The sequence below is a fragment of the Rousettus aegyptiacus genome, unplaced genomic scaffold, assembly GCF_014176215.1.
Source record: "Rousettus aegyptiacus isolate mRouAeg1 unplaced genomic scaffold, mRouAeg1.p scaffold_m13_p_8, whole genome shotgun sequence".
Classification (NCBI taxonomy): Eukaryota; Metazoa; Chordata; class Mammalia; order Chiroptera; family Pteropodidae; genus Rousettus; species Rousettus aegyptiacus.
The window spans coordinates 92,797,134-92,825,098 of NW_023416311.1; the positions used below are offsets into that span (position 1 = coordinate 92,797,134).

The 27,965-nt window shown below is 39.1% G+C and overlaps 1 protein-coding gene across 1 annotated transcript; it reads right to left on the reverse strand.

Moving 5' to 3' along the window:
• Positions 1-6,019: 6,019 nt before the first annotated feature.
• Positions 6,020-27,814, reverse strand: DNAJC21 (DnaJ heat shock protein family (Hsp40) member C21). Its single transcript, XM_016142429.2, has 12 exons — positions 27,567-27,814; positions 23,749-23,842; positions 22,092-22,215; positions 21,669-21,791; positions 20,994-21,298; positions 20,006-20,157; positions 18,102-18,189; positions 15,373-15,531; positions 14,916-14,958; positions 10,761-10,933; positions 8,053-8,128; positions 6,020-7,310 (listed from the first exon to the last, which is right to left on the reverse strand). The coding sequence occupies exons 1-12, from the start codon at positions 27,661-27,663 to the stop codon at positions 7,146-7,148; spliced, it is 1,599 nt and encodes a 532-aa protein (XP_015997915.2). The 5' UTR covers positions 27,664-27,814; the 3' UTR covers positions 6,020-7,145.
• Positions 27,815-27,965: the final 151 nt, after the last annotated feature.

The window sequence follows — 27,965 nt, forward strand, 5'->3', positions numbered from 1 at the left end:
TTAAGAGTAAAATAGACATTTCTCGGATTTTAAATATGTCCAACCTCGGTCGAGGACCCCAGAGATGTGGTGACATTTCCAAAGTAAATGAGCTTCCAAGTCTCTAGCAGAAGAAGGGCTTCATTTTACATGTTTGTGTCATGCTCAGAACATAAGAAGGGCAGGGCCCCTGGGAACCAGGACTAGGAAAGACCCAGGAGGGAGCTGTAGGAAGTAAGCTGTGGGGACTGGATCCCAGGCCCTCCCCCTGGGCCCGCCTCCATCCGCCTGAATGCACTGAGCACAGGAAGGTGGGGGAGGGGAGGGCGGCCAGCCTGAGGGTAGAGCACCAAAGACGTTTCCCTCCAGCTGCATAACTGTCCCCCGAGGTGACCCAGATCGCAGAGCACACGTATCTCAGCTTAACAAGTGGCTGCAGATGGGCCTGACAGCTTTGCTTGAGAGAATTTCTCAAACTTTTCGCCATCTGCAATCGGTACTACCCTTTCAAAACACAGTTCGAGTTGGGGAAGCAGATGCATGCAGTACCGATTTTTAAAAGAAAAGTTCAGTGAGAAAGGACTTTGTCTCCAATTACCCGCCTCCTCTCCACTCGGCGGGCATCTCCAACTTCTTTGGCGCCCTGAGAATTGAGATGGCTCATTTAATACCGACTGCTAAAACAAAGCCAGGACCAGGCCCTCAAAAGATGTTTCCAACATTGGCTAATGCTGTCTTATTGCTTTTGTTCAGTGAAGGTACCAAGGACTAAAAATAAACAAAATTCGAAATGATGAAATAGTCCCTCATCTATAATAAAATATTCTGGAATGCCTAAATTTTTGGTTCATCTTGAATAATGTGAAAATCCTGTGAGGCTGCTGTGTGGCTCCCACGCTGCCTGTCACAGGTTACTGGACAGGATGTGCCAACCTGCCTGCCCCCGACCAAAGGCCAACAGCAGCTGTCCTAAAAAGTACATCCTTGATGTCCCTGGCAGATACCAAGGACAAGCTTTTTTTTTTTTTTTTTTTAAATAGCGTCACTCAAAACTATTTTTAATTCTTTCAAGTTTAAACTTAAGTTTTAATTTGTTTAAGACATACTATACACAGTTACAGTTTATGGTTTGGCCTTGCCATACTGACATGAGTTATTCTCTCAAATACTGTGACTACAACAGAAGTACATAGCATTTTTGGGGGAGGGCAATATGGCCATTCGGATCAATATTTTAAATAGGTAATCCCTTTGATTCAATACTTCCCCTTCTAGGAACTTATCCTAAGGGGAAAAAAATTTAAATAAAATAGGAGCAGCATCAGGGTATGAAGATATCCATCAAAAAACCACAGTGAAAAACTGAAAAACCTAGATGACTATGAAGTATATCAATTGCATGTAATCATGTCACACAGCCCTTAAAGTGATGTTGATATATAATAGTCGATGTAAAAAATGTGCATATTAAGTAAAAAGCCAAGTAATAGAACAGTATCCAGAAGAAAAGTTGTTTTTCAAAAGTCTCTCTGCCTAGAAATAGTCTTGGGAGTGAGTATACATTAAAACGTGGGTATGTGTGGGATGCAAGGAGATGTTTCTCTTCTTTATATTATTCTGAATGTTTGCAAAAAGAATTTTCTAGTTTCATTCCTAAAACACAGACCATTTTCAAACTAGTATGATCTGTTTTTGAAAAACTGTTGCTCCTTTCTGAACAATGAAGATCGAACTCCAAAATAGAAATATGACAAATTGTCCTAGACAAGAACATGACTTCTAAGACACTTAAACAATACTTCTCAACTGATTAATCTGGAAGATTAGAACAAGAATAATCATTGCAGGAATTAGAATGATGAAATTAGTGCAGAGTGGCCTAAAAAAAAGACTGTCAATAAAATAGAGGTTCAAAGTGAGCCTAAGTGCCTGGGGCAGGTGGGGAGTGGCTGCGCTCACTCGCCAGGAAGCCTCTCATCAGGCTAAGGTGTCGGGCTTCTCTGGAACTGTGGGCAGAGAACACAGCCCAGGACCCTGCTGTCACTCAGGCAATCCCCCCCCCCCCAGACACGCATCTTCTACGCTATTTCTAACAGAGACTGTACAGTCGCAGGAATAGGGAGCTCATGACATCCTAAGAGATGATTCCATGGGTGGAGGAAACCATGGGAAATTCTTTATCATACGTGGAGATTGCTGCTACCTTTGGACTCTCACGGAAGTGTGAGTTCTTATTAAATTTGAAAATAAAAGTACCTGAAGAGATATAAAAAACTACAAACCATTTTATCTAAATGCTAAGAGATAACATGACCTTTTCATTTTTAGAAACTATTAGAAACTCTAAGGGACAAATGATTTGTCGGGTTAAGGATGTGAGCTTTTTCTATTTTCAGAGGGCGCTTCTATCTGAAAGGGCATCAGTAAGGTTGAGGCCTTGACTGGTTTTAATGGTCAATTATCTGTACAAAAGCACTGAGCCTTCTAACAGAATTAGGATCACTGATCTTCAAGAGTTTCCATCAGTGCCACACAATCACACTGAGATAGCGTCCTTTCAGCGTTAGCCTGTAAAAATGTTTCATTTGAACCAGATTATTGATATATACAATAGTACTTGTTTCAAAATACACTATAGAATCAATACAATCACAGATTTGTCTCCCCATTACCTCTTTACTGTTTGAACTGTGGTAATTTTAGAAACCAAAGTGAACAGTTAAAAATAAAGCAAGATAATTGTAAGTGCAAGAAATTATTGAAAATAATGTAAAAGCTAAAAGTTATTGAATGTGTATGACATGCCAGGCATGGTGCTCACACTTCAAAGCTTTAATCTTTACAATTCGGTAAATTGTTCTCACCCCTATTTTAGGGATTAAAAATAAACAAAAACTCTGAAGAGTTTCAGTGACTTGCCAAAGATCATATAATCATAAGGTTAATGCTGACACTGATATTTGATCTAAGATCTCCCAGTTAAGAACCCACATTCTTGACACTGTTTAAGCTGTACCTCTAAAATGTGAATTCATCAGGACTTAAGTCACCTGTGACAAAACATAAAGCAAGAGGCTACAGTCATGTAGTTTTATTTCTCTCCACCGCAGAGGTAAGTAAGTAGTCAGGGGGGATTCAAGGTCCCAGATGAGGTCTAGAGCTCCAGCCATTACCTCTTCATTCTAAGTGGCTCTGTGCCCAACTAAAAACCAGAATGTGATGAAAGAATGAATATTGAGAAAGACAAATAACAGCCTCTGCCACAATGTGCTTGTGGAATTAGCCAGGAATAAAATGTAGATCTTAAATCTTCCATCTCCGCTTTCGTGCAGGTGTATTTTCTGCTAGCAAGGAGTGGAACATTAACTTGTATTTTCTGGATGTTGGAACGACTTCATGAAAACCATAGTCACAAACTCTTATTACCCACCGTCGAGAATTAACAAATACATTTCCTTCGGATCTTTACATAAAAAAGATTCAGATGAGGTCCCTTTTGCTAGCCCATCCCAGGTCCATTCCCCTTCCTCCCTTTCCAGAGGAAATTACTTTTCTGAATCATGCATTTCCCATTGATGTTTCTACATTTTCTCTGTCAATAACTGTAATACTATTTTTAAAAACTGTATAAATGGCATACATTTAATCTTTTGATAGCTTTTTTTTTTTTTTCCCAAGGGCTAGTCACCAATGTTACAGATCGATTCACTCATTTTAGCTGCTTGACTCTACCATCTTATAAATAGGCCACAATTGATCCATTTTCTTGTTCAAAGACATTTAGGGTACTTTCAATTTTTCCTAGTTACAAACAATTCTGCTAGGAACATCCGCCTCCTTGTACACATGTGCATGGGTTCTTGAGAGTACTGCTCCACACGCTTTAAAGAGCCTAAGAATGTCCTCAGAAATCTTGTTACCTGCAGATTCCCATTCAGCAGGTCTGGGGTGGGGCCTGAAAGCTGCACTCAGAACTAAGTTCCTATGCCGCTGCTCTGTGCACATCTGAGAAGCGAGACTCTAGCTGGAGTTGCTGGGTCACAGGGTATGTATCTTCAACTTTCATAGAATCATCAAATTGAATCAATTTTACTCCAAAAGAAATGAAAACGTTCTCATTTCTCCATCCTCACCAATACTTGATCTTGTGGGATATTCTGCCTTTTGCCAATCTGAAAGCATGAAAAATTAAATCATATTTCCCTGATTATCAGTGACAATCATCTTTTCATATTGTTTGACTATTCAGGCTTTTCCTATTCATATATTTTACCCATTTTTCTAATATAGTAGTTTTAAGTGTGGTCTGAGGCCTCTTCCTTTTCCAATTTCCTATCATGTGAAGTTTGATTTTCTTCATATACTTTAACCAAAATATAGAAAAGACTGCAGAAGCAGACGAGAGAATCTAGCTGTCTTTTATTAAGCTAAACATTAAGATTTTCAAAAATGTAAACCAATGCCTCTCAGTAAACTCATTTTGAAAAAATATTTTCCATAATTACTTAACGTGTATTATTTTTTTTAATAAATTAATGCTTTAAATTCTGTATTTTAGTTTCTAATGAGTAACTACCAAGAGATATAACCTACACACACAAAGAAAAATCTCTCTGTGGCTCTCAATGTTGAAGAGTATAAAGGAGCATTGAGGCCAGAAAGTTTGAGAACTGTTGTATTAATGCATGGCTGTCACCTGGTTATAGATTTGTAGGAGGTTCCTTTGTTTTTAATGTATTCTAGATCCTCGTCCTTTGGTCAGTTATATGTATTATAAACATTTCTTCCTGTCTGAGGCTTGTCTTTTTATTGTTCCACAGAAGTTTTTATTTTGAGTCAGTCCCATTTTCCTACAGTGTTGTGCTTTTGCTAAGGATACTGCTCCTATTCTGAAATAGGGAAAGTCTCATTGGCTTTATAACGAACCCCAGCTTTGGTATCATTGAATGAATTATGGAGAGGAACCAGAATTTCTCCTTTAATGAGATCAATGCAAAATATGTGCTTATGTATGTATTTTAGCATATTTTGTTTTGCCTCAAATGAAATTCAATGTCTGTGATTCACCACAAAATATTTTACCCTTGACATAATATATGTTTCTATTTTCTCTTCAGAAGTAGATTAGGAAGGAAATTCCTATAAAACTTAATGCACATTTAATTCGACATGCACATTTCTGTCTGCAAATATTTTAACTGGAAAAGATTTAACTCATTTAAATTCAACATTTTGTATAAAGCTTTTGTATTTACAAAGCACTTTCATATATACTATTGTATTGACCTTCATAATAATACTGTATAATAAATGGGGACAATATTATTATGCTGAGGACTGCCAGAGTTAAGGAAAATGAAGATCAGAGAAGTTAAATATTTAGTGGCATCACATACTCAGAATTAGAAATGAGATCTAACTTCCAATCACAACTGATGAAGATCATTAAAAATTATGGTTGATTTCTGTCCATCACAATAAAAGTGACAATCCCAATCGATCCTCACATGAAGCAGAAATAAATTAAATACTTGAATGGTTGGCACAAGAGAAAGCAAGGAAGGCCTGAAGGGAAGTGCAGGGCAGTCTCTGGCTTCTTACTTTTTTACTGTACAATGACATGTGACTAATATGCCCGTTTATTCATTAATATTCCTATTCATAATTATGGGCATTTCATCTAGTTCAAATTAGAGGAATGTGGAGAGCGTTCAGATGAAGCCTGGGTCTAAGATAGAAAAATGACTAATGTTTCCCCTGAAAGGACCAAGGAGGAAAAAAACAATTAGGAAGCATTCATGATTGTTAGAGAAAGGGAAGAAAGTAAAAAAATAAATATGTTTCTAAATTAAAAAGAAAAAATTAACAATTAAGGTATAAAAGCATATTTTCAAGTCAATCACACAAAATGACCCACATCATCGACACTATCCCTGAGGCTTCAGAAAAGACCATGCCATGAGAAACCTGTATTTTAGAGCTTACACATACCTGAAGACTCCTCCATTTGAAGATTCAAGGACATAAGAAGAGAAACAACTTCACTGAACAGAAAGTCTGTATTTCAGGCTAGTGAGTTCAAAGTTATTTTCAAGACCAATTAAAAGAATTGTCTACTTAATCCACCCTAAAAATTGACTCATCACCGAACATATACTTGATCACACTCACTTATGTAAGAATTCTTCATATTTCTTTCGATTTCATATGCATCTTTGCTACAGCATAGATGGCATAAATATCAGCCTTGTTCAAAAATCTTTCATTAAAAAAGTTTTCTCCATTGAATGATGTAAAAAACAAAATAAAAATTTCTGAAAATAGAGAATGGAAAAAAACCAAGGCAGAATATCTCTTAAAGCGTCAGTACAAATTCAAAACCATCTGCTACCTGGATCCATTATGCTTTACAGCTGTCACCGTGCCTAAGGAGGAAGCGCCATATAAATTAATTTGCTTCCACCTCCACAATTCAAAGTGAAAAGCCAAAAGATATATCTTGTTGATAACTACCAGTAAAATCTCAAATTAAACTAACACAATTATATCTTGAAGAGAGACAATGCTTGAAACATAACTAGATAAGTTCCATTAGTTTGTACCTATCAGTGTCCTTGAGTGAAAAATAAATACAGTAATCAATAATAGATTATTTAGAAATTACTTTAAAATTAGTACTGAAGTCGTGGTATCAGATGGAAAAAAAAATCTATGATGATTTTTAAATGATCTGGAATCGTTGACAGATCATGAAGCATAACAAAATACAAGATACAAAAACAATGAATCAATCATATAAAAATACTTAATGTGAAATTCACAAAATAAAACATATAGGGGCATTTGTATGTGTTAAAATAATTTAATTCTCCCTGTACATTTCTGTGCCCATGAGCCAACAGAAATCAAGAATGCATACTTTACAATATTTACCTGTTCTGAGATATTCAAGTCAATTCAGATGGCAAAAGTAGAATTCAATCACTAATGAAATGTTTAAAAATATATATATTAAACAAAAAAAATATTTTTACAAGATAAAAAATAATCTTCCACAATGCAATAAATTGCAGATCACTGAAATTTTAACTCTTTAGATGATTTCAGTTCAGTTTTTGGTTTCAATATCTAGAAACAGTCAGAAAGAAAAAGCACTGGCAGAAGATCTATCTGTTTTTACGTTTCTCTTTCTTGCTTCGACTACTTGTTACACTGTTTAAGGACGATGATGAAGGTGCTCTTGCATGACCTGTGGCCTTTAGATGATCAAAAAGTTTATTCCGGGATGGAAATTCACTATGGCAGGTTGTACAGCTGATAAGAACATCATTCTGAGGAGGGAAGGAAATAATAAATAAAAGCATGTGTTATTATCTGAGAGCAGTGTTTTATGTTTTCATGTCAAGATTAAACATCAAACAACTGCAAAAGACCTCTCCTCTTAACAAAATGAACAGCTACCCAGACAGGCTCAAGAGAGGTGGCCGTTCTTGGAGGTTAACTCCCATTAATCGACACCGTGAACCTTAAAATCCCCAGACATTCAATAGTATGCACTGGGTGGACTAAAAGGCTTTAGATTTCAAAGTAATGGAAAACAGAATAGTAAGTGTTCTGGTACAGGCTGATATTTCCAACGTGCTACCTCCTACCTTAAAAAAAAAAGGCAGTAGCACATATCTAAATTCTACATTTGTCAAGGAAAACTGCTGAGGGACCTGTGTGGACCTGTGTAAACTGTGTGGACCCATGTGGACTGTGTGGACCCGTTTGGACCCATGTGGATTGTGTGGACCTGTGTAGACCTGTGTGGACCCGTGTGGACCCATGTGAACTGTGTGGACCCTGTGGACCCATGTGGATTGTGTGGTCCCATGTGAACCGTGTGGACCCCTGTGGATTGTGCGGTCCCATGTGAACCGTGTGGACCCATGTGGATCTGTGTGGACCGATGCAGCAGGGACAAGAGGGCTCGCCAAACACACACTTCTGTCTTTGGTATCAGAATTAAACATTTAGATTCTACTTTTTAAACAAGTCTACTAAAGAGATGTCAGGATGATTTTGGCCTACCATCGTCTGTGGTTCAGCAGGTACTTTGACAGACTTTTTTGTATCTTTGGCTTTCTTTCCTTTGGGTTTAGAAACACTGGAAAATAAATGAAAGAATTCAGCATAATCTAATAATAACATACCCCTTTTAATTGTCATCATGCTCCCAAGAAGACTCAAAAGAATGACATGCACTTTAAAGGCTATTTTCACATGAACGGCTTTGAAGAACAACTTTAAAGATCTCAGTAAGAATCAAATTTGACACAAAAATTAAAAGATTTACTTAAAACAGTTGAAATATAAGATAAAATAAGACCCTAAAACTTCTCTGAACTTTTCTATGGTGCGTTTCCATTCAAAAGCAAAGCACTTGATACTCCCTTTATTGAAGCCAACCATTTTCACAGCCGACCAGCAGGACTCACAAATACTGGCATTACGTGTGGCTCCCCAAAACACAACCTCTTGAGCCTGATCCAACCTATGACAAATAGTTCCATAGTTCCACAGCAGAATGAGAAAAACAAGGATGCTGGAATGCACTTTTCATAAAATTAAATTTGTTCAACATGAAGAATTTCCTTTTATTAAAAGATTATGTGTTTTCTGATGATGTGGCAAGCTTTTCCCTGTGAATCCTTTAACCCAGAAACTGCCAGCAAGGAAAGTCAGTTTCCCCCTCTTCCACTTTAACTCCCGAACCTTCTACTACATCTTCTATATGAATTTTAATTTTCCTTATTCATTTCGAACTTTCCCTCATTTGTGCAAACCAAATTCTCAGGGTAAAATCCGAGTGCAACTGCACGTACAGCACAGACAGCATGTGTTACAAAGAATGAGTTATGATAATGCCGCCACACTACTGCTCAAGCAGAAACCCAGAGTCCTATACAGGCAACCCTCGCTGTATTGTGCTTCACAGATGTTGTTTTTTACAAATTGAAGGCAAGACCCTCCACCAGCAAAAAGATTATGCCTCGTTTCACTGCGGGAGAGCGGAACCTGAACTGCAATACCTGTGAGGTACGGCTGCATGTTTAAAAGACCCGGGTTAGGAGTGTCACGGAATATTCTGCAGTATGCAGACAGCTTCGAAAGCCTTAAGAAACAGACACGATGGCATAAAAGGCTACAGATTAACATTTGCCAATTTACAAAGTATCATCACAGATATGCCACAAATATATCCAAGAAAATTCAGGATAATATTCCTGGAGGATGATTTATCATAATATTTATATTATGAAAGAGAGCAGCTATCTCTCGGAGGCTAATATCTAGAGGCTTTATTTTTAAAAAGTACTCTAGGTCAAAAAATAAAAAGAAAGTACCCTAGGATCCACACTTTTTAATGAAGAACTTCTCACTAGGTGGCCTGCATCAGTGCCCTGTGGAGAAGCGGCAGGGGGTCCTGCAGGAAGGCACTGGAGTCCGACACCCACTGGCGTGCGTGTGCGAGCACGCGCGCGTCCATCCATCCCAGCCCTGCCGCCCCTCAGCAGTGAAGACATCGCCTGAATTCAGTCTTACTTTTAGCAATGAGAACTCTTTACTGAATTCCAAATAACTTCCCATGTAGAGGTGATACAGAAAACGAATGAAAAACTTTTAGTTCTAGATCAAAGAGATGGTCAGGTGTCTGGGGCCCCATCTTTTGGCCCACACCTCATGTCCACCAAGCAGCCCCCAAACGACCTTCACAGATCACTTAGGCTCCATGGAGCTGGTTAATCTGGTGTCTTCAAAGAATCAAGCAGATAGGGATTAAACATCAGCTCTTCCATTTACCAGCTTTTGTTCTTGGGCAAGTACTTATCTGAGGCTCAGTTTCCTCATTCGTAACACAGGAAGGAACACCTAGCGTCAGAGTGGTGTCTAACTTCCCCGTCCAGGTTTCACCCTCCAATGCTCCCACATTACCTGTTTGTGGAGCCCGTCTTCCTCTCCTATAGCTGCAGCCCTACGCGAGGCCTCCAGGATGCAATTCCCTCACTGCCACCTAAAGTCCTTAACCCCTAAGTACACTCTGCCCCTCCACTGCTGCTGCAGTGTGAAGCATCATCATTTGAACCCTTTTACATGGCCCTAAGACAGGAGCCTGAGGCTCCTTACTCTACAGACCTTTCCTCGAGAAACAAGAAATTATTCCACTCTAGAGGAACAGAGGAGGATGGGGACAAAAATGTCAGATAAGGAGAGGAAAAAGAATGCTATCTCCCCTGACCGAGGCCTTCCCCTAGCCACCCCCGATGGCCTGGTACAGTATCAGGATTTCGAGACTCCTTTGGGCAGGAAAGCCCCAAGCTGTGGACATATATCCTGATGCCCGCGCTGTGGGACTGATCGCAGGATAGCGACCACAAGCGTGGAGATTCCGTGAATGATGCTCCCAGTGAGTGGGGCCTGGCCTCGTCAGCAGCCTTGTTCTCATGTGAGTGTTCAGGACAAAATAGGAACCTCACAGGATAAGGGAAACAAATCGGATCAGAGTGACTTTCTGATTTCAGCCATGTTGCTGAAATGTCTGTGAACACATTCCTCTAGCATTCTCTTTCCAACACACTTCATCTGTATACATGTGAACATATGTCTGGATAGACACACAAGTCACAGATACATCTAATGTGCCTCATCAATCATAGGAAAGGAGATTCTGTTTGATAGATAAAAAGATATCCTTACTATCAATATTAAGTAGAAAAAAACATGCGCCTTTGACTTACCTCTTCGCTTCACTTTTTGGGTCATCACACAGTTCGACAGTCTCTGCGACACTGATGTTTTCTTGGGGACTATCTTCCAGTCCTTTGGCACAGTCTTGATTTAAGTTGGTATCTTCTGGATCAACCTTCAATCCTTCTCCAGTTCCATTTTCATTAAAATTATCATCATAATTCTAGGTAATAAACATGCATGCATTACAAAATAAATACTATAATACTATCATGTTATGTTGCCAAATAGCTATAATAAACAACGATAATGTCCTGTGCATTCTAGTTGGATTATATCTTCAGGAAATAATAATAATAATAAAAAGCAGATAATAATTGAAGAACATGAAGGATCACAGAATTACTTGATTAGTGAAAAACTGGAAAGAAACCAAATATTCAATAAGTTGAATACATGAAGGGAAATTATGAAGCTCTTCAAATCATGCTTCCAAAGATAATTGATTGAATGATGTGAAAAATACAACATATTAGCAAATATTGAAAAGAGAAGTTTATATGTAACATCTGATTACAATTTAAGTACTATCTATAGGCAGAATTAGAATGATATTTTATACTTTTCTATATTTTCCAAATAATCTGCAATGAGCAACTATTACTTTTATAGTCAGGAAAACAAACAAAAAAAAACAACAGGCATTATAAAAGGAAGATGCTTGGCAAACTAACTTAAGTGTAACTGTTTTCTTTTTGTTTTTAGTAGCGTTTTGCCACATTTGCTATCTTCCTCTCTTCCTTCCTTATTCTCTCGCGCACACACTTTTACCCCATGAACTGTGAAAGTTGCAGGTAGATATCATGACACTTCATCAGTTATCACCTAAGGACAAAACCTTTCTCCTACATATTCACAATGCCCTCTTCTTAGTCAAGAATTTTAACACTGACACTGTTACACAATCCATATTCACATTCCAATAATGTCATCTTTTGTAACCCTTGATAGTGTGTGTAATCAAGGATCTGAAGTTGCATATAGTTGTTACAGCTCTCTAATCCCCTCTACTCTATCTAGAACAGTACCCCTTCGTTTTTTTGTCTTTCCTGATATTGAAGATTTGATGACTGTTTTGTAGAATGACTTCTAGATTGGCTTTCTCTGATTGTTTCCTCATGATTAGATTCAGGCTGAACATTTCTAGCAAAAATAGTGTAAAGATAACGCTGTGCTTGTCTCAGTATCTTTGTCCCATTTTTCAGTGATTAAAGTCTGATCATTTGGTCAAATGGTATTACCAGACATGTCAATTTTTCCTTTTTGAATTAGTAAGTACTGTGCAGAGCATTATTTTGAGACTACCTTGTTCCCTGGTACCTACTCACCTAGTGGGTCTGGTACCCACTGACTATTCTTGTGTGAGCCATTTATTAGAGCAGAACAGTGATTTTTCTGCTTCTATTAGTACTGCCATTTGCATTGGTACTAATTTATATTCTGCTGTAATGACGCTTTCCTGTCTCCTTTCTCAAACTCTCTTTTTAGGCTTAATATATCAATAGAGATACATACGTTTTTAAAAAAACAAATCAATGTGTAAAAATATTTATCGCTATTATTCTTTTTGAAGACTCGGGGTGGTTCTGATGTGTCCCAGTCGATCTGAATACTTTCTGAGTTTATAGCACAGATAACCCGGGTTTACTCCGTACTTTCTCTGTCCCACCCTGGAACCAGCCATTTCTCCAAGGACCGAACCCTGACTCCTCCACTGGGGACTGCGAGAGTAAGATGTGCACGCAGGCATGCTCGCTGCCCCTGGGGTGTTACTGCACCTGGCCCCACAGTGTACGCAGCTAGTGCACTTTTTTTTAATGCACTTATTTTTTTAAATCATGAGCTCATACTGATATCTCCGACTCTAATCCAACATAACAGTGCTCTTCCTCTCTTCCCCTCAATCTATTTCTGTGCTTCCCTTCTTCCACAAGAGAATCTGGTTCCCAACATTTTGTATTTGCAATTGTCCCTCAGGACCCATAGGGAATTGGTTCCAAGACCCCCACAAACACCAAAAATCCACAGATGCTGCTCAAGTTCCTTACATAAAATGGTGTAGTAGTTGCATGTAACCAACACACAGCTTCCCGTTTACCTCAGATCATCTCTAGATTAGTTATGATAGCAATACAATATAAGTACTATAGCTGTTATACTGTATTGTTTAGGAATCAACTTTCCGGATTTTTAAAAAATATTTCAATTCTGTGTTTGTTTGAATCTGTAGATGCTGAACCCTTGGATCCAGAGGGCTAGCTGTACTTATTTGCTCTATCCTATACCACACAAAAAATAGTTTCCAAAATACTATACCAATACCTCCGAAATATCTAAGTAAAGGTCAAGTATTATTTTTTTCTTTTCTTCCTGCAGTTAATTTTGTCTTTAAAATATGTCCCATGGATGGTGTTCAGAGTACTGTGTTCAAAAGTTTCTTGCATTAATTCTTCCTGTCAGCCAGGGTCATTTGTTTACATTCAATTTCAGTTTCAGGGGTTTTCTTTTACAATCCTTGTTGGCTTATGCAATTTTTTTTTTTTTTTTGACCATACAGAAAACTCTGCCATTCTGAAGTTTCACGATTCTCAGTAGGTGCTGCTCCCTGCTCTTTCATCCACCTGGTACATGTCTCCATACTACCATCCTCTTCAAAAAGAACCCGGGAATATCAGGAAAAGTGCTAAATGGGGGCTTTCCCCCTGATGCAATGAGAAATCAGAAACGAGAGGTATTATTGAGGAATATGGAGGTAGAGGGAAAAAATGGGTGATAACCTGAAGCATCTTCTTTGGTAGGAAAACAATACAAGGATACAAAATATTTTATTACTGCAATCTTCAGGATCTATCTTTCCTGACGTGAGATAGGCTTGGGTTATCTCCATTTTATTTTGTCTTTATTCTAGTGGTTGTGGAACACACAAAGGAGAGAGAAAGTGTTCTAAACTAATAACTATAGTCTTTGGGTAGAAGATGGTATGAGTCACTTTATAAAAGGAACATAAAACTTGCTATGTGGTTTAATAATTGAAGTAAAAGTTCCAATTTTAATAGTGATTAACTAAAGTGTCATGTATCATTTTTGGAATAAGATAGATAAAAATTATCAAATATATCATAACCATTTGGATAGATAAGCCAAATCTAAAGTTTTATTAAAAATTATTAGTGTGTAACCTAGGTTTTCGTGAAAACATTTTCAGTTATTAAAAAGAACTATATTTAACATTACTTAATATAAGCTAATATAATTAGATTATATCAAAATGGCATAGACATCAATTCCATTCCCTTCAGAACCACCAAATATCCTTTATAAAAAGGACAAGTTCATTTTGTTTTTATAGGTTTAAAAACATCCACAAGCTTGTATTACACATATATATAAACATCATATCTTTTTTTTTTAAAGTACAATTGGGCCCCTGTACTTGCATGTTTTGTATCCTTGGATTCAACCAACCAAGGATCAAAAGCAGCCTTTTTGATCCCTGGATGGGAATCCACTGATGCAGAGGCTAACTGCACACACTGTTCTACACCATTTTCTACAAGGGACTTGAGCATCCGTGGATTTTGGAATCTATGGGGGTCTTGCCACCAATCCTCCATGAATACTGAGGGATGGCTGTAATTCTTAAAACAGAGATTGAATTGGACCATTGGATCTCAGGTGTGAAATAAACTACTTAAATTTCTGAGTATTATAAAAGAACGTTTTTCCAATAATCACAATCATTACAAGTTTCTAACCAAATGTTCCTTTTGCAAAATTTCATCCATGTTGTTGCTAGAACAAATTTGGATATACAATGACCAGTCCCTATTTTTTATTTTAATTATCTTGATTTAAAAACCCTGTCTCTACCTTTGTCCAGATATTTTTTTAATATGGTCACTCGGCTAATTTATATTAATGGAATTCCACATGCAAAATTCTTAAATGCACGGACAAGAGTAATTAAATTAGCTACATACATATAGGGGAAGTACTGAAAAAAATAAAATGTTTTCAACTCCTTTTAATGTTTTACAATCAACATGAAATTAGAGAGTGAAAGACCCTCTTCTCAATACAAATTATAGTGAATAAACAAGAGCACTGTATTTAATTTTTCATGTTAAAAAAACTTTTTAACATACCTGTGCTGGTTTCTGTTTCTTTTTCTTCTGTTTTTTAGAAAGCCTAAGAACAAATATAAATCAAAATGTCAAGTACTTCTTTGTGAACACTAAGTGAAAAGAAAAAAATACTGAAACACTAGTGACACTGAGAGAATAAATTACTTAATATCATAAAACATTAAAAAGACAAGAAAATGTTCACATTATCATTTTAGAAAATTATAACAGTGGTTCAATTGATGATAATTAGCATATCAATTACCTAGGCATAAAACTGCTTTTAAAATAGTCATAATATAGTCTACGAAAATTATATTTGACCTCATGTCTTTACCCATTTCAATACCATAAAGTTCCCTTAACCAGAAGAAGTGCAGATATTAGCAGCCCAAAGAATAACCTCTTTGAGATAAAGCGGCATTTAAATGCAGTCTCTAAATGGGATAAGTATGTCTAGTGACATTTTCGGAAGTACTTCTGTTTTGGTGCATCCTCCATTTCTTCCTCAGAATTGGCATTCAACAGATTTTCATCAGTCTGAGGTCCTGAAAAATTTTCTTCCTCCTCTTCCAACTGTTGTTTTAACAAGGCAACCATTTCTCGATGCTTCTTTGATTTTTCATGATTCCTCATGCTGAAAGAACAATCTGATGTGAGTAACCGCAAAAGGATTATGTCATATGTGCCCAAAAGTGCTGCAGGGTAAGTGAGACCAAGTTAAAATTTTACTTTTTTTCTGATTAAGCAAAATGTTAGGGATACTATAAAAAGAAACGGAGCCCTGTCAGTATTTCTAGGCTTTAAATACACTGGCAGCCCACGACTTTTTTTTTTTTTTTTTTGGTCAAATTCTCTTATCTATTTTATTTTCCAATTCTTAAAATTCAAGACTTCTCCACTGTTTCCTCTTAATAACTAGTTATTTGCTAAGCACTTAGATGTTCCAGGTCATGCTGTGGGCTTCAATGGATCACTGGAAAATTACAAAACAACATTCTAACCTTAAAAGGAAGACACCTGGATTGGAGAAATGGTGACATGAGGCTTTGAAGTCTGAGTAGCTTACCTCCTTTTGCTGTTTCGACAGCTGTCTTTCCCCTTTTCAAGAGGATTCTCCCTTCTTACACCTACCATCCTATATGTTGTGAGTTCACACACATTTCTACCCCTCTAAAACTCTGAGCAATGTCTCAGTAACACCTTACAAAACAGAGGTGACAACGTTTATGCTACAAAAGCTAGATAAACTAGAAAAGAGGAAACTTGTGTCGCTATCAACTTTACCTTGTCTGATCAGATTCTGGTTTTCTAACCTGGGCTGCTACTCTTCTTTCCCACTAAAATTCTCCTTCTGATCAACGTTCCTTGGAGAAATTGGAACATCTTGTGACAGAAACTAAATACTCAAAAATACGATTGGAATGTGTCAAAAGGACATTGGAGCTACATTAAAGGAACTCTCACCAACCATATCTAGAAAATTTGAGCATGAAAATGAATTATAAGTAATGAATTATAAGATACCGAAAAGAATTCATAAATTCAGACTAAGAACAGACAGATGAACTGGTTAAAGGGAGGGCTCCTGTTTACAGCCGAAGGCCAAACGATGACTAATGATGTAGAAGGAGCACCAGAACCAAAAAAAAGCCTAATTTGGGGACCATCACAGTACAGACTGGTATGAGCTGAAATCATCAATGGATGCTAAATCTGGGAAGAAGATTTTGATGAGGAGCGACATTTTTGCATAGTTTTAAAATGTTCCCCACAGATTAAACATGCTCTTAAAAAATACATGTTGCAAGGGAAATATACTAACTTTACAGCGGAACACTTTGATTGGGTGATCAAAACGATCACTACCAATGAGGGGCGGACAGACATTATGTGTCTCCAGATAGGAAACCCGAGAGCGACACACGGTTACACAGTATTCCAGCTGGGTACGCACAACCTGAATCTAATCATGAGGAAATAACAAACCCCAAATGAGAAAAACACTATTAGGGCCGGTATTCTGGTACATCAGCAGCACAGACAAGGAAACTGGTCCAAATTAAATGAGACTAAACAAATAAATGGAATACATGACCCTAGACCAGATCCTATATCACAGTGGGAAAGAGGCCAGACAGGACTTTACTGAAGGATCACCTGACGAAAGGGGAATACAGCAGCAAATAAGATAAAAGTATCATATCAACGTCACGAATCTGCTGAAGTTGACAGCCGTACTGTGATTATGTAAGAGAATATCCTTATTCTTAAGGAATAGATACTAAAATATTTAGAGGTAAAGGAGAATTACGTATGCCACTTACTCTCCATTAATCAGGAAAAAAAAACTCTGCGCACACGCAAATGGGGCAAAGCGGGAGCAGCCGGTGAACAGGGTGCTCCGCAGTCTGTTCTTGCAACTCGTATAAGTTTGACATTTTCAAATAAAAAATAACTTTTAAAATTCTCCTTCATTGTTGCTTTTGTTTTCTTGCTTGCTCCTACCTTCTCTGCCTCTCCCTTTCCTCACTCCTCAGTGACTTTCCCCTCGGGGCTTCACAGCAAGACCATTTCTGACGCCCACATTCTCATTGTCAGCCTTTGGCCTCCTTTCCCCTTTTGGCATGTTTTGCTTTTTCCCTTGCCAGTTCTACATCTTCTCCCACATTCTTTACCCCCTTTATAACAGTATCCTTTTGTGCTCACTTCAGCAGCACATGTAATAAACAGTATACTTTTTAATTTCTCTTAACCATTGTTCCCATGAGGTAAAGACCTTCCACTTCAACAAGTACACTAGAGGCAGTTCACATTTAAAGTTTCTACGCTGGCAGCAATGGCCTTTACAGGCACGTGATGTCTGTAAGGGAGTCTGCAGACAACAGCGAGAGATCATTACCTTTGGTGCAGCCTCCCTGCCTGTGTGACTGTGCCTTCTTTGCCAAAACAAGCAACCTTTCTTTCTGCAGACAGCTGACATGTTTAAAAAGCAGCTATTACATAGGAATATTGGCATGACTGAGAATCAGCACAACGGGCTTACAACTGCTCGCACAAATATCCTTCCTCCCCTGCTGGACTGACATCCCCCAAGATGACACACGAGGCCTAGTGATCAACTGCTACAAGCACTTCCTTTTTAGGACTTTCAAAGTGTTACACTTCACCTTAAAAGAAAAGGTGAGCTCAAAGATATTAACTTACGCCTTCTCCGTCTTGAAAGATTTGTCACACGCTGGGCAGTAAAGGTCATCATAAAGCTCTGCATCCTCAGCCTCATCGCTGTCCTTACCTGCAAGAAGAAAGCCTATAGTAAGAGCCTGTTTGATTAGAACCCAAATCTAAAACATGTTAACGAATTACATCTCTTTAGTAAGGATCTAAAGTTGCACACGAATTAGAAATAAAATGTTTATTTCCTTACCAAAAAAAAAAAAACCCAAATGATGTTATTAGGATCTGAGTCGACCTTTTAAAAGCAGCACTAAATTATAAAGGATAAATAAGTCAAAAAAATCATTCTCTGTTCCAAGATCTTTTCGTAAGTCTACTTAGAAGAAGACAAAAAAATTCTCAAAATCCTGGGTGTGAGATAAGTTTAGAAAATCAAATGTCACTTTCATAGTTCTACCAAGAAGCAGGTTTTTCAAGAAAGTTCTTTAGTTTACCTCTTAAGCAAGATTTGGTACAAAAACATTTATAACTGTAATCTACTCTCGAATGCTTAAATAAACTTAGCTTATGACATTTCATCATTATTAAGTCAAAAGATAGCATATTACAAGTAAAGTCTAGCATTGTGCTTACAGACTATTATAAGCTTGAAGCTTTATTACAATGGAATAATTACAATTGATATAGTCGAAAATCTATGCAACCAAAAAGCTCAATTCAAAGTCTTTGCACAATACTATATTCTATTTTTATAAGAAATAAGAAAGTAAATTGAGTGCCATTTGGGACTTCTTATGGGAGCAATAAAAAACCCAAGGTATCTGTTCTATAGTCTACAGTATGGCTTTTTTATAACTGATGTCAATATGATTCTGAAGAACATTGTCACTGAAATCAGAAATGACCAAAATAATCCAGTGTTTATGGGTATTATCTTCCAATTATGTATACACTTTCAATATATTGTATACATGAAATAAAATTTAATTAAATAATAAAGAATTTGATTTAAGAAATTGGATTTGAGGTCAAAACCTGGATTTAAAAATGGTCCTATGGCCTCAAGCATATGCCATTCCTTCTCAGAGTCTTAGTTTCTTTACCAGCAAAATACAGCTAATTCTATGAACTAAACAACCTTTAAGGGCTATTATGGAGGACCAAACTAGATCTTGTATGTGAAAGTACTTTATAAATTGTAGAACTCTTCATTAATTACACCACCTCACATTTATAGAGTGCTTTATAATTTGCAAAGCACTTTGCACATATTACTTCTAATTCATGAATAAAATATTTCAGTTCCTAACCATTTTGAATAAGTAAGTCTGTCATTTTATCATTTGGGCTGTTAGTCTGAAAAGGCACATTTGTAAACATTCCAGCACACCAAGAACCCTGCTACAAAGTCAGAAATGAGAGGAAGAACTTACACACACCATAAAGCCTCCTGCACAATACCAGCTTTCCTAGAAAGAGCTGCTATTAAAACCTGACCTACTGCTTAATTGCATTTTTAAAATAACCAATCATACCTGTCAATATACCCACTTGTCAATATATTTATACAGCCAGAAGCAGAGACTGTTTAAAACATGGTTAGAAAGAAAAAAAAACTCTGTTAATTAAATTACCAGAATTAGACAACATCGGTAGACTACCTTTCCTTGGCCCACACAACATTATATTTCATTTTAATGATCTACATTTAAAAATTGGGAGACGTCACATAAAAATTCAGATTTCCAGCCTCCGCTTAAAAAATAAACAAATGTGACAACTAGCAACAATCACCTGGAACTCAGGTGTTCTCCAGGTTATCTGCTCTCCCATTCCCTAAGCCCCTTTACTGGTACCTTAAGCATCTTGAGTGCACAACTCCCGAGCACAAAAACGTTTATTTCTAAAGCTTCTTAATGAATGGAAGGCATTACCATCCGGTCCGTCTTTGAACTCGTGTTCCTCCCCTTCGTCTTCATCCGACCCGTCTCCGAACTCCTTTTCATACCGCGCCTCCATCTCCCTGAGCTCCTTCTCCAAGTCGGCCACCGTCATCCAGCTCTGTTCTTTGTACTGCTCCGCCAGTCTAGACACAAACGGCACAGTGTCCACACTGGCATTGGTTTTCTTAGGCTTAAAATCCACCCCTAGAGAGTGTCTTCCTCCCAAGTTGTCAATGTTTACAAACTTAAAACTTGTGCCAAGTTAAAATGGACAAAGTCACTTAAATCTGTTCTGTGGCTGATTTTAATTGCTCTACTAGATAATAGGTTTTGAAACCTGTAATAGAGCAACTTATTGTCTTCAGGTGCTTTTAATTCATGTGTCAAGTAAAGTGCTAGTTTTCTAAAGATGAGGGGTGAGGCAATTAGAATTTTTAAGGAATTTTTTTTAAAGAATGCTACAATGCTCTGGACACAAAGTTTTAACAGTAACTCAAAATGACAAAACTTTAAAGGCGCCAAAGTGAACTAAACAGCTGAGTATACCGGCAAAGAGGCAATACCACATCGTGGTTAAAAGCAAGGGCACTGGACTGTCTCCCGGCGTCCAGGTCTCACCCCTGGGGTTGACCAGCCATTTGATCTTGGGCCTGTCTGCCTCATTTCCTCTAAAAATCAAAATTTCACAGAAGTGTTGTGGGAAAAGCCCTCAGAGCAGGCCCTTGTACAGGCTGAAAGCTCAGTCATCTGTTAGATCTATAACAGATCTCAAGCATAAAAGGCCTAGGAAGGAAAACATCCATTTCGAAATTCAATTTCTTTTTCACAGTAAATGAAAAACCACTGTCTAATGGCAGGATTTAAAAAAAAAAGGATGAAGCCAGGATGACGGCTTAACCCGCCGTGAAAGCATCACATTGGGACTCTGCGGCCAACCCCACCCCGCATTTGGAAAAGAACCCGGCCGCGCATTCCGTACTTCGCCTGCCTCAGCTTCTGCTGCCGCCTCATCTCCTCGGCCTTCCTCGCCTTCTCCGCATTCTGCTCCTCCACCAGCTTCCGATGAGCCTGCACTCTCTTATCTCTTTTACGAATGAAAGCTACCAGCTGGCGCACGAGCTCATTCTTCTCTTTCCTTGCTTTGTCTCGCATCTTCTTGTTTTCTTTTTCCATGGCTCGTTTCTCCCAGCGGTTAGAAGCTTGTCGTGTGTCATATTCTTCTTTCCAAGCAAAGTTCTTCTGAGTGCAAAAACTCTGCCAATAAGCGTAGAAAGGGTGGACTACCTAGTGATGAAGAAAACAGGTAAAATGTTAGGTTCTTATTTAGATTTTTTTAGTAAGGCAGCAAACATTGGTGATAGAGAACCCCTTTCTTCCTCCATATTTATAGCATTACTATCAAAGGAGAAGACAGTCCTAAGGCTTTAACAGAATAAATCACTTCTGTATGAATTCACTGAGAAAATCAATGGGATGAGACCACGGCCTGCGAGCAGGGAGAAGTGAAACGGGAGGCGACCAGGGAGGGAGACGTGGGAGAGAGTCGCCCGGCAGGCCCGAGAACCGGGAGCCACTTTTTTTTTTTTTAAATAAAAGCAACGGGGAAGACACCCTAATGCACGCAGACTGCAAAACGCAAGGAGGCCCCCTTCACCGTGTCATAGTCACTCTGCGAGTCTCCGAAGGTCGGGAAGCCCTCGGCGTCCTTTTCCAACACAGACTCCAGTTCCTCCTTTGCGATCATTTCAAAAACAGTACGATACACCGTGTAAAAGCCCTAAAAACAGTTCGCAGAAACATAAATTCTTAAAACATTTGTGCTCTAATTACAGAATAAGAATTAAAAATGTAACATGAAAACCTTTAACATTAAAGAATTACGGCCCCAAGGTATCTCCGCAAGTGCAGCTGATCGTCCAGTGGAGGTTTTTACAGGCTGACAGTTTAAATGCAAAGGCAGTGTTTTTTTTTTTTTCATTTTCAAAATGAACATTGTTTCAATTTCTAGTACAGAATTCTCCTTGAACTTGAGAGTCTTAGTGATTGATAAAGAATTATGAGTAAGTTCATTTCTTACTTTTTCATCATCTCCATAACCAGAGTAACAGGTAACAGTGAAATAGTGAAGCAAATCTAAGCTGTCATCTTGATATTCTCCATCAAGCCCACCTTTAAGCAGAGCCTCTCTATGATTATCATACCTAAACAACAACAAAAAATTAGTGTCATCAGTGAAGGCGGAATACATAAGAATTCAAAAGGATTCCTTACTCTGAAATAGCCAAATGTTATCATTGTACATTTTAATGTGTCCAACCCACAACCAAAAATTTTAAAAATTAAATGAAAAGACTTAAATCTTTCACAAAATTGCTGATTAAAACTATGACTGCAACTTCTAATACACTGTAGAAATTATACAGTACTAGCCCACATGAACAGGGGAATTTGGCAAGTCAGGGAATTTCCATGACTCATCCAGAAAGGCAGCTGAATTTTCACAGAAAAGAAACATTACCGAATAGGAAAGTAGTGGACATAATCTGGTCCACAAATTGATTACATATTTGGGACTGGGGATTTATCAGCATGTACCACAATAAGACTCTTGCTATGTTTATGTAAATAATCTAAGAGCTTTATCCGCATGCCATTACCCCTCAGGATAACTCTGTAAAGTTAGTTATTGTCCCCAAGTAACAGGAACTGAAGCTCCATGGTGTTAAACAACTTGTTGTCCATAATCACAAAGCCAGTAAGCAGCAAAGCTCAAGTTCAAAACCAGGTCTCCCTGCATAGGAAGGACCAGGCTCCCAGCCCATGCACAGCACTGCCTGCAGGTAACGGGAGAATTAATAGGCAAGAGCTTTAAATAAAAAAGACAAGGGACTCTTTGGGACAGAAAAACCTAAGATCCAGAAAAGAGGCTAGAGAAAAGGTCAGGAAAAAAAATCTTGAAGTTCCCAAAGGAAGGTAAAAGCATGAGAGGAGAAAAATGTTAAGACTGTGATTTTCGCATAAAAGACAATTTTATAAGAATTTCCTTTACAGCCCTTCTCTCTAGACAGCCAGCCACACTGTACAGTCTCACACGCAGAAGACTTGCACAGTGACCTTTAACATTAAAGAATTAAATGCAAAGGCAGTGTTTTTTGCACCCCTGCGCTCTGGAACACCAGGATCTTGTATACTTATGTCAGAGCTTAAACACTATTTTTTTTTTTTTTGTAACAAAATGGTCATCAAGAATATGAAACTCAGCATCAAAATTTTTGTTTGGAAATGATGTTAAATCATCAGGCCATCAGTAGTAAAAGAATTTGTCATAGATGTAGAGGCTTAACTCAATGTTTTCATATAAAGTAGTTCTTGGGAAAATATTACAATTCTTGAATTTAAAACACTATATCTGTTTAAGGACAAGTCAACATTCTTCCTTATCTGACATTAGTAAATCTGTCAAATACCAAAGAGACCCCATTTAATGAGCAGTCACTTCATAAGTATCAACAGTAAATCTAATATTGCCAAACTTTGTTTTATCACCTATGAAAATCCAGTAGTTGGAGAAATCATTTCTAAGGTTTCTTCCTATCCAGACATTGAGTAGGTGACCAAAGCCTCAGAACACACCGAAAACCATTTAATGTATTAATTTTTTTTGTAAAAAACCCTCTGTTGACAACTCTTCCCAGCGAAGCACACTAGGACAGGAGGAAGAATGCGATGCTCACCATGCTCTCTCCTGAGGGTCGCTCAACACATCGTATGCTGCTTGTATTAATTTAAATTGTTCAGCTGCTTCTGCGGCATTATCCAGATTTTTATCTGTTAAAATAAAGTCACAGAAATTTAGTTATCAAAAAAGTAGAGAAGTAGAGGACAGATTCTAAAAGGAACCCCTCCCATCACAAATGCCATAAATAGATGAGGAGTGTACAGAACAAAGAAAAACAAATAAAGAAAAACAGAAAGATACCAAATGACAGTTGATCGGAATCTCAGTATCTGCTTGAGTAGATTTCATGCTTTTCCCTACGCCCTGGTACACCACTGAGCATCAATATGGACATCCACGAATGGAAAACTCTTAGTATACATTTTATTTTTAGAAGGAACTACACACACACACACACACAGAAGGAACGACATATATATATATATCAAACAGCTATCGAAAAACTATTATTTAGTGCTAGATTGTTTATTGTTCACACTGTCTTTAAGTTTTTCTTTCTTATCAACATATACCAAAATAAATCACATAAAGTTTTAAAAAGATGTACTAATCACCCTTCCCTTAGCTGTGCTCCTTAACCATGGAATTCGGAAAGCATCTTTGCCTCAGGGTGGCAGCCAGCTTTCAAGACGGCCTGCCCAGGGATCCCCACTCCCGGCCTTCACACCTCGTGTACTCCCCTCCCAGATAACCAGGGTTGTTCTACATGGCCCGTAGCAGGCAGCAAATGTGATGATGGCATAAGTTACTTCTGCGATTAGTTTTAAAAAGACTCCATTTTCCATCTTGGGCTCTTGCTCTCTCTTAGATCGCTCTGGGAGTAGCCAGCTGCCACAGCATGAAGACACTCAGGTGGCCTATGGAGGAGCCCCTGTGGTGAAGAACCGAGGCCAGGCAATACCACATGAGTGAGCCCCAAAGTGGCTTTTCCCACACAGTGAAGACAAAACCTCATGAGAAACCCTGAGCCAAAACAACCCAGCTAAACTGTTCCCAGATTCTGATCCTCAGGAACTGTGAGTCCATACAATGAATGTTTGCTGTGTTTGTTGTTTTAAGCCTCAAGTATCTGCTAATTTGTTACACAGCAATAGATAATTAATATATTCAAAAAGTAAAATTTAGAATCTACTATTTATATATTCCAGAGCTCTTTAAGCACTACAACTCAACACTTGACCTCAGAGGGTAGAATATGACAGAAATGTATTCCCTAAAAACAGTCTGGCAACCTTAGAGGCCCTTGAGGGCATCCAGCCTCCTCTTCTCCGTATCATCAAAGGACCCCAAGTCCTTCATGTGGTCTTTGGCTCAAAAACTTAACAATGACAATATTTTCTCAAGTGCAGCAATTTGCCATAGCTCTTTGAACTATGATGCTTTAACACAAAAGCTTTTGATATTATTTTAGAATCACAGCCCCCTGAAATTGTAAGAAGTAAAAAATTCTCCATCCCTGTAGCCTTGTTGTGAGTGAGAAATAATTCAATGCAAGTCCAAACTCCCTTCCATAGTGCAACCCGTCTGAACACAGCCAACGGATCATCTCCCGGCCTGCCTCTTCTGTAGACTACATACTGCCATTTCTTACAGCATGCCATAATCCTCCACTTCAAATGCAGTTAAAGGCAGACACTGATAGTCAAAGGGCCATTCATTACTTCCTTTTCTTAACACTATTTTTAATCACTCGTTAGCTTTTAGCAACAATATCACATTGTCATTCTGAATTTATAGCTGACCAAGTTTCGGGCATTTTTCATATTACTGACAAGCCAACTGATGGCTATGTAATAGACTTGATCCATTCTGTGGCAGACACTAAAGATCACCCAATATCCCCTCCTTTTTTTTGCAGCCTTCACTAGGTAGGCTGGATGAGCAAGTATTTTAGCTTGTCCAGCCACCCCTGCTACTAGGAATGGCCGTGTGACAGTTCTGACCAATGAGACAAGAGCAGAGTTATAGTAGTGTATTTTCTTTCCTTCTTTTTTCTTGTCTTGTATGTAGATACGATTGCTGGAACTTCAGCAGCCATTCTGAGACCATGAAGGAAAAGCCAAGAGATTCACAATGACGTGAATGAACCTTATGGCCTTTCCTTCCCACTGACCCCGAGCCTGGCTTCGGCCCTTTATTTCCTAGGGTGGAATCTCCCTGACTTCTGTCTCTACCCCTCTTCGGTCCTCTCAGTTGCCTTCACGGTTCCTTCTCAAGACCTCTTAATAAAACCACCCTCAACTCTCTATTATTGGAAAAACAAATTTCACAATCCTTAGCCTAACATTTAAAGTCCTTTACAATCTAATCTCAAAACTACTACTCAAAAATGTTTTAATCATCAAAATTATATACGCATTTAGTCACAAGCATTAATCCTCTTCCTCACATTTTCCTACCCAGAGAGTAAACAAATTCCTAACTTCCTTCTAATTCCTAACACAATTTCTAACAGTAACCCCTATTGCTCTGAGAACATGCTTCTATGCTATCTTGGATTAATTTTTTTGGATACAGCTACTGACTTCCTGCTGTGATGAACATTTAGTTCACTTACCTTTTCCCTGCCACTATATATCTTTTTAGTTCTATTGGTAATCATTCTAACTTTAAATAACAAATCCATATCTTTATTCCTTGTTCTACCAATTACAGACATCATTCCTTCTGCTTTGGGTCCTGAGCCTTTCCATCAGCTCTTCTATCCCATATTTTCAGACTTTCAATAAACACTGCCTTCAATCATACTGACCCCCAACCATCTTTTGCCCACCACCTGCTCTTGCCCCTACTGTTAAGTTCACTTTTCCCAATTCCATTCCTTTCCCTAGGACCCAGCTACAATCCTGGTTCCTCCACCAAGCAGAAGTCTCACTGCTTCTCACTACCTAGTGAAAATTCCCTCTTCCTGGGGCATTATTAGTTATTCTATTCATCCAATTACCAATTACATATCCGTTGTGCTATTTTGTTTGCACGTGTATTTTTTCCCCGTAGTAAGACATGTTTTTCCAAGAAGGCTGAGATCTCTGTCTTAGCATTTCAGAATCTACAGGATACTGACATGCATATTCTGGAGACTTTATAAAACGTGCTTATTGATTCGTGCTAATATGAAAGCCTCTTACAAACCTCAGAAAGCTGAGATTCAACTACTGTCTGTTTCTCAGTCCGGAAGATCAGATTACTTCACAAAAGTCGCACAAACCTGGACTACCACAAAATAAAACATTCAAAAGAGCGTACTTCTAAATAAACATACAAACCACTAGGAAAGACACCCAATTAAAACTTTTTATCTGCAGAACATCCTAAGTACAGGGTGTGATCAAACAGCCTACTAAAAGAAAAAAAAAAGTTACTTAAACGACTGTTCCCAGTTCCTCTGTCTTAATTTCAATAAGACATGAGCGGTAAGTTACACTTCAGTAGCAGGAATTCCGTGAAGTTAAGGGCAGCGGAGGAAAAGCTCCCGGGGAAGCGGAGCTGCAGGGACAAGCCAGAGGCTGAATGTTGTCGCTAGAATGTTGTCTTTCCCCAACTGGCAATGTAGGAACCGTGGGAAAGTGGGGTGGCGTCTGGAAAGGGACAAGGTGCCTGGAGCTCAAGTAAAATCTGGAGGTGAAGGGCTGAGTAGGGAGGTGGGGAGGACCGCGCAGAGGCGACCCGGCCGGGGACTGGAGGCCGGACGGGATGTCGGGCACGGTTTCCAGGGCGAGGAGAGTTAGGCACAGCCAAGTTCCCGGGGAGAGGGGTGAAAGAGGTCGCGAGGCCGGGGCTGGCCAGGGACCAGGGCGATGGCGGAGCAGTTACCCGGGTGCCATTTCAGGGCCAGCTTGCGATAGGCCCTCTTGAGCTCATCCTCGCTGGCGTCGCGCCGCACCCCCAGCGCCTCGTAGTGACACTTCATCGTCCGGCCGGACGGGGGGCCGGGGCCGGGGCCCGGGACGGGGCCGGGACCCGCGCCCGGGCCGAAGCGGTGGTGGCGGTGCCGATGGTCCTCTCTTGCGGCGGGAGCCGGGCGCCCGCACTGGGCCAGCCAGCGAGCGCGGCGGCGCCAGCAGCGGCGCGAGTCGGCGGAGGCGCGCGGCGGCGGCGGGCGGCGCGGGCTGCGGCACGCGGATGCGCGGAGGGGGCGGCGCCGGCGGACGCGGCTCCGCATGGGCGGGGGGAGGGCTCTGCGCCGGAAAAAGCCGCGCGGGAAGAAGGCGG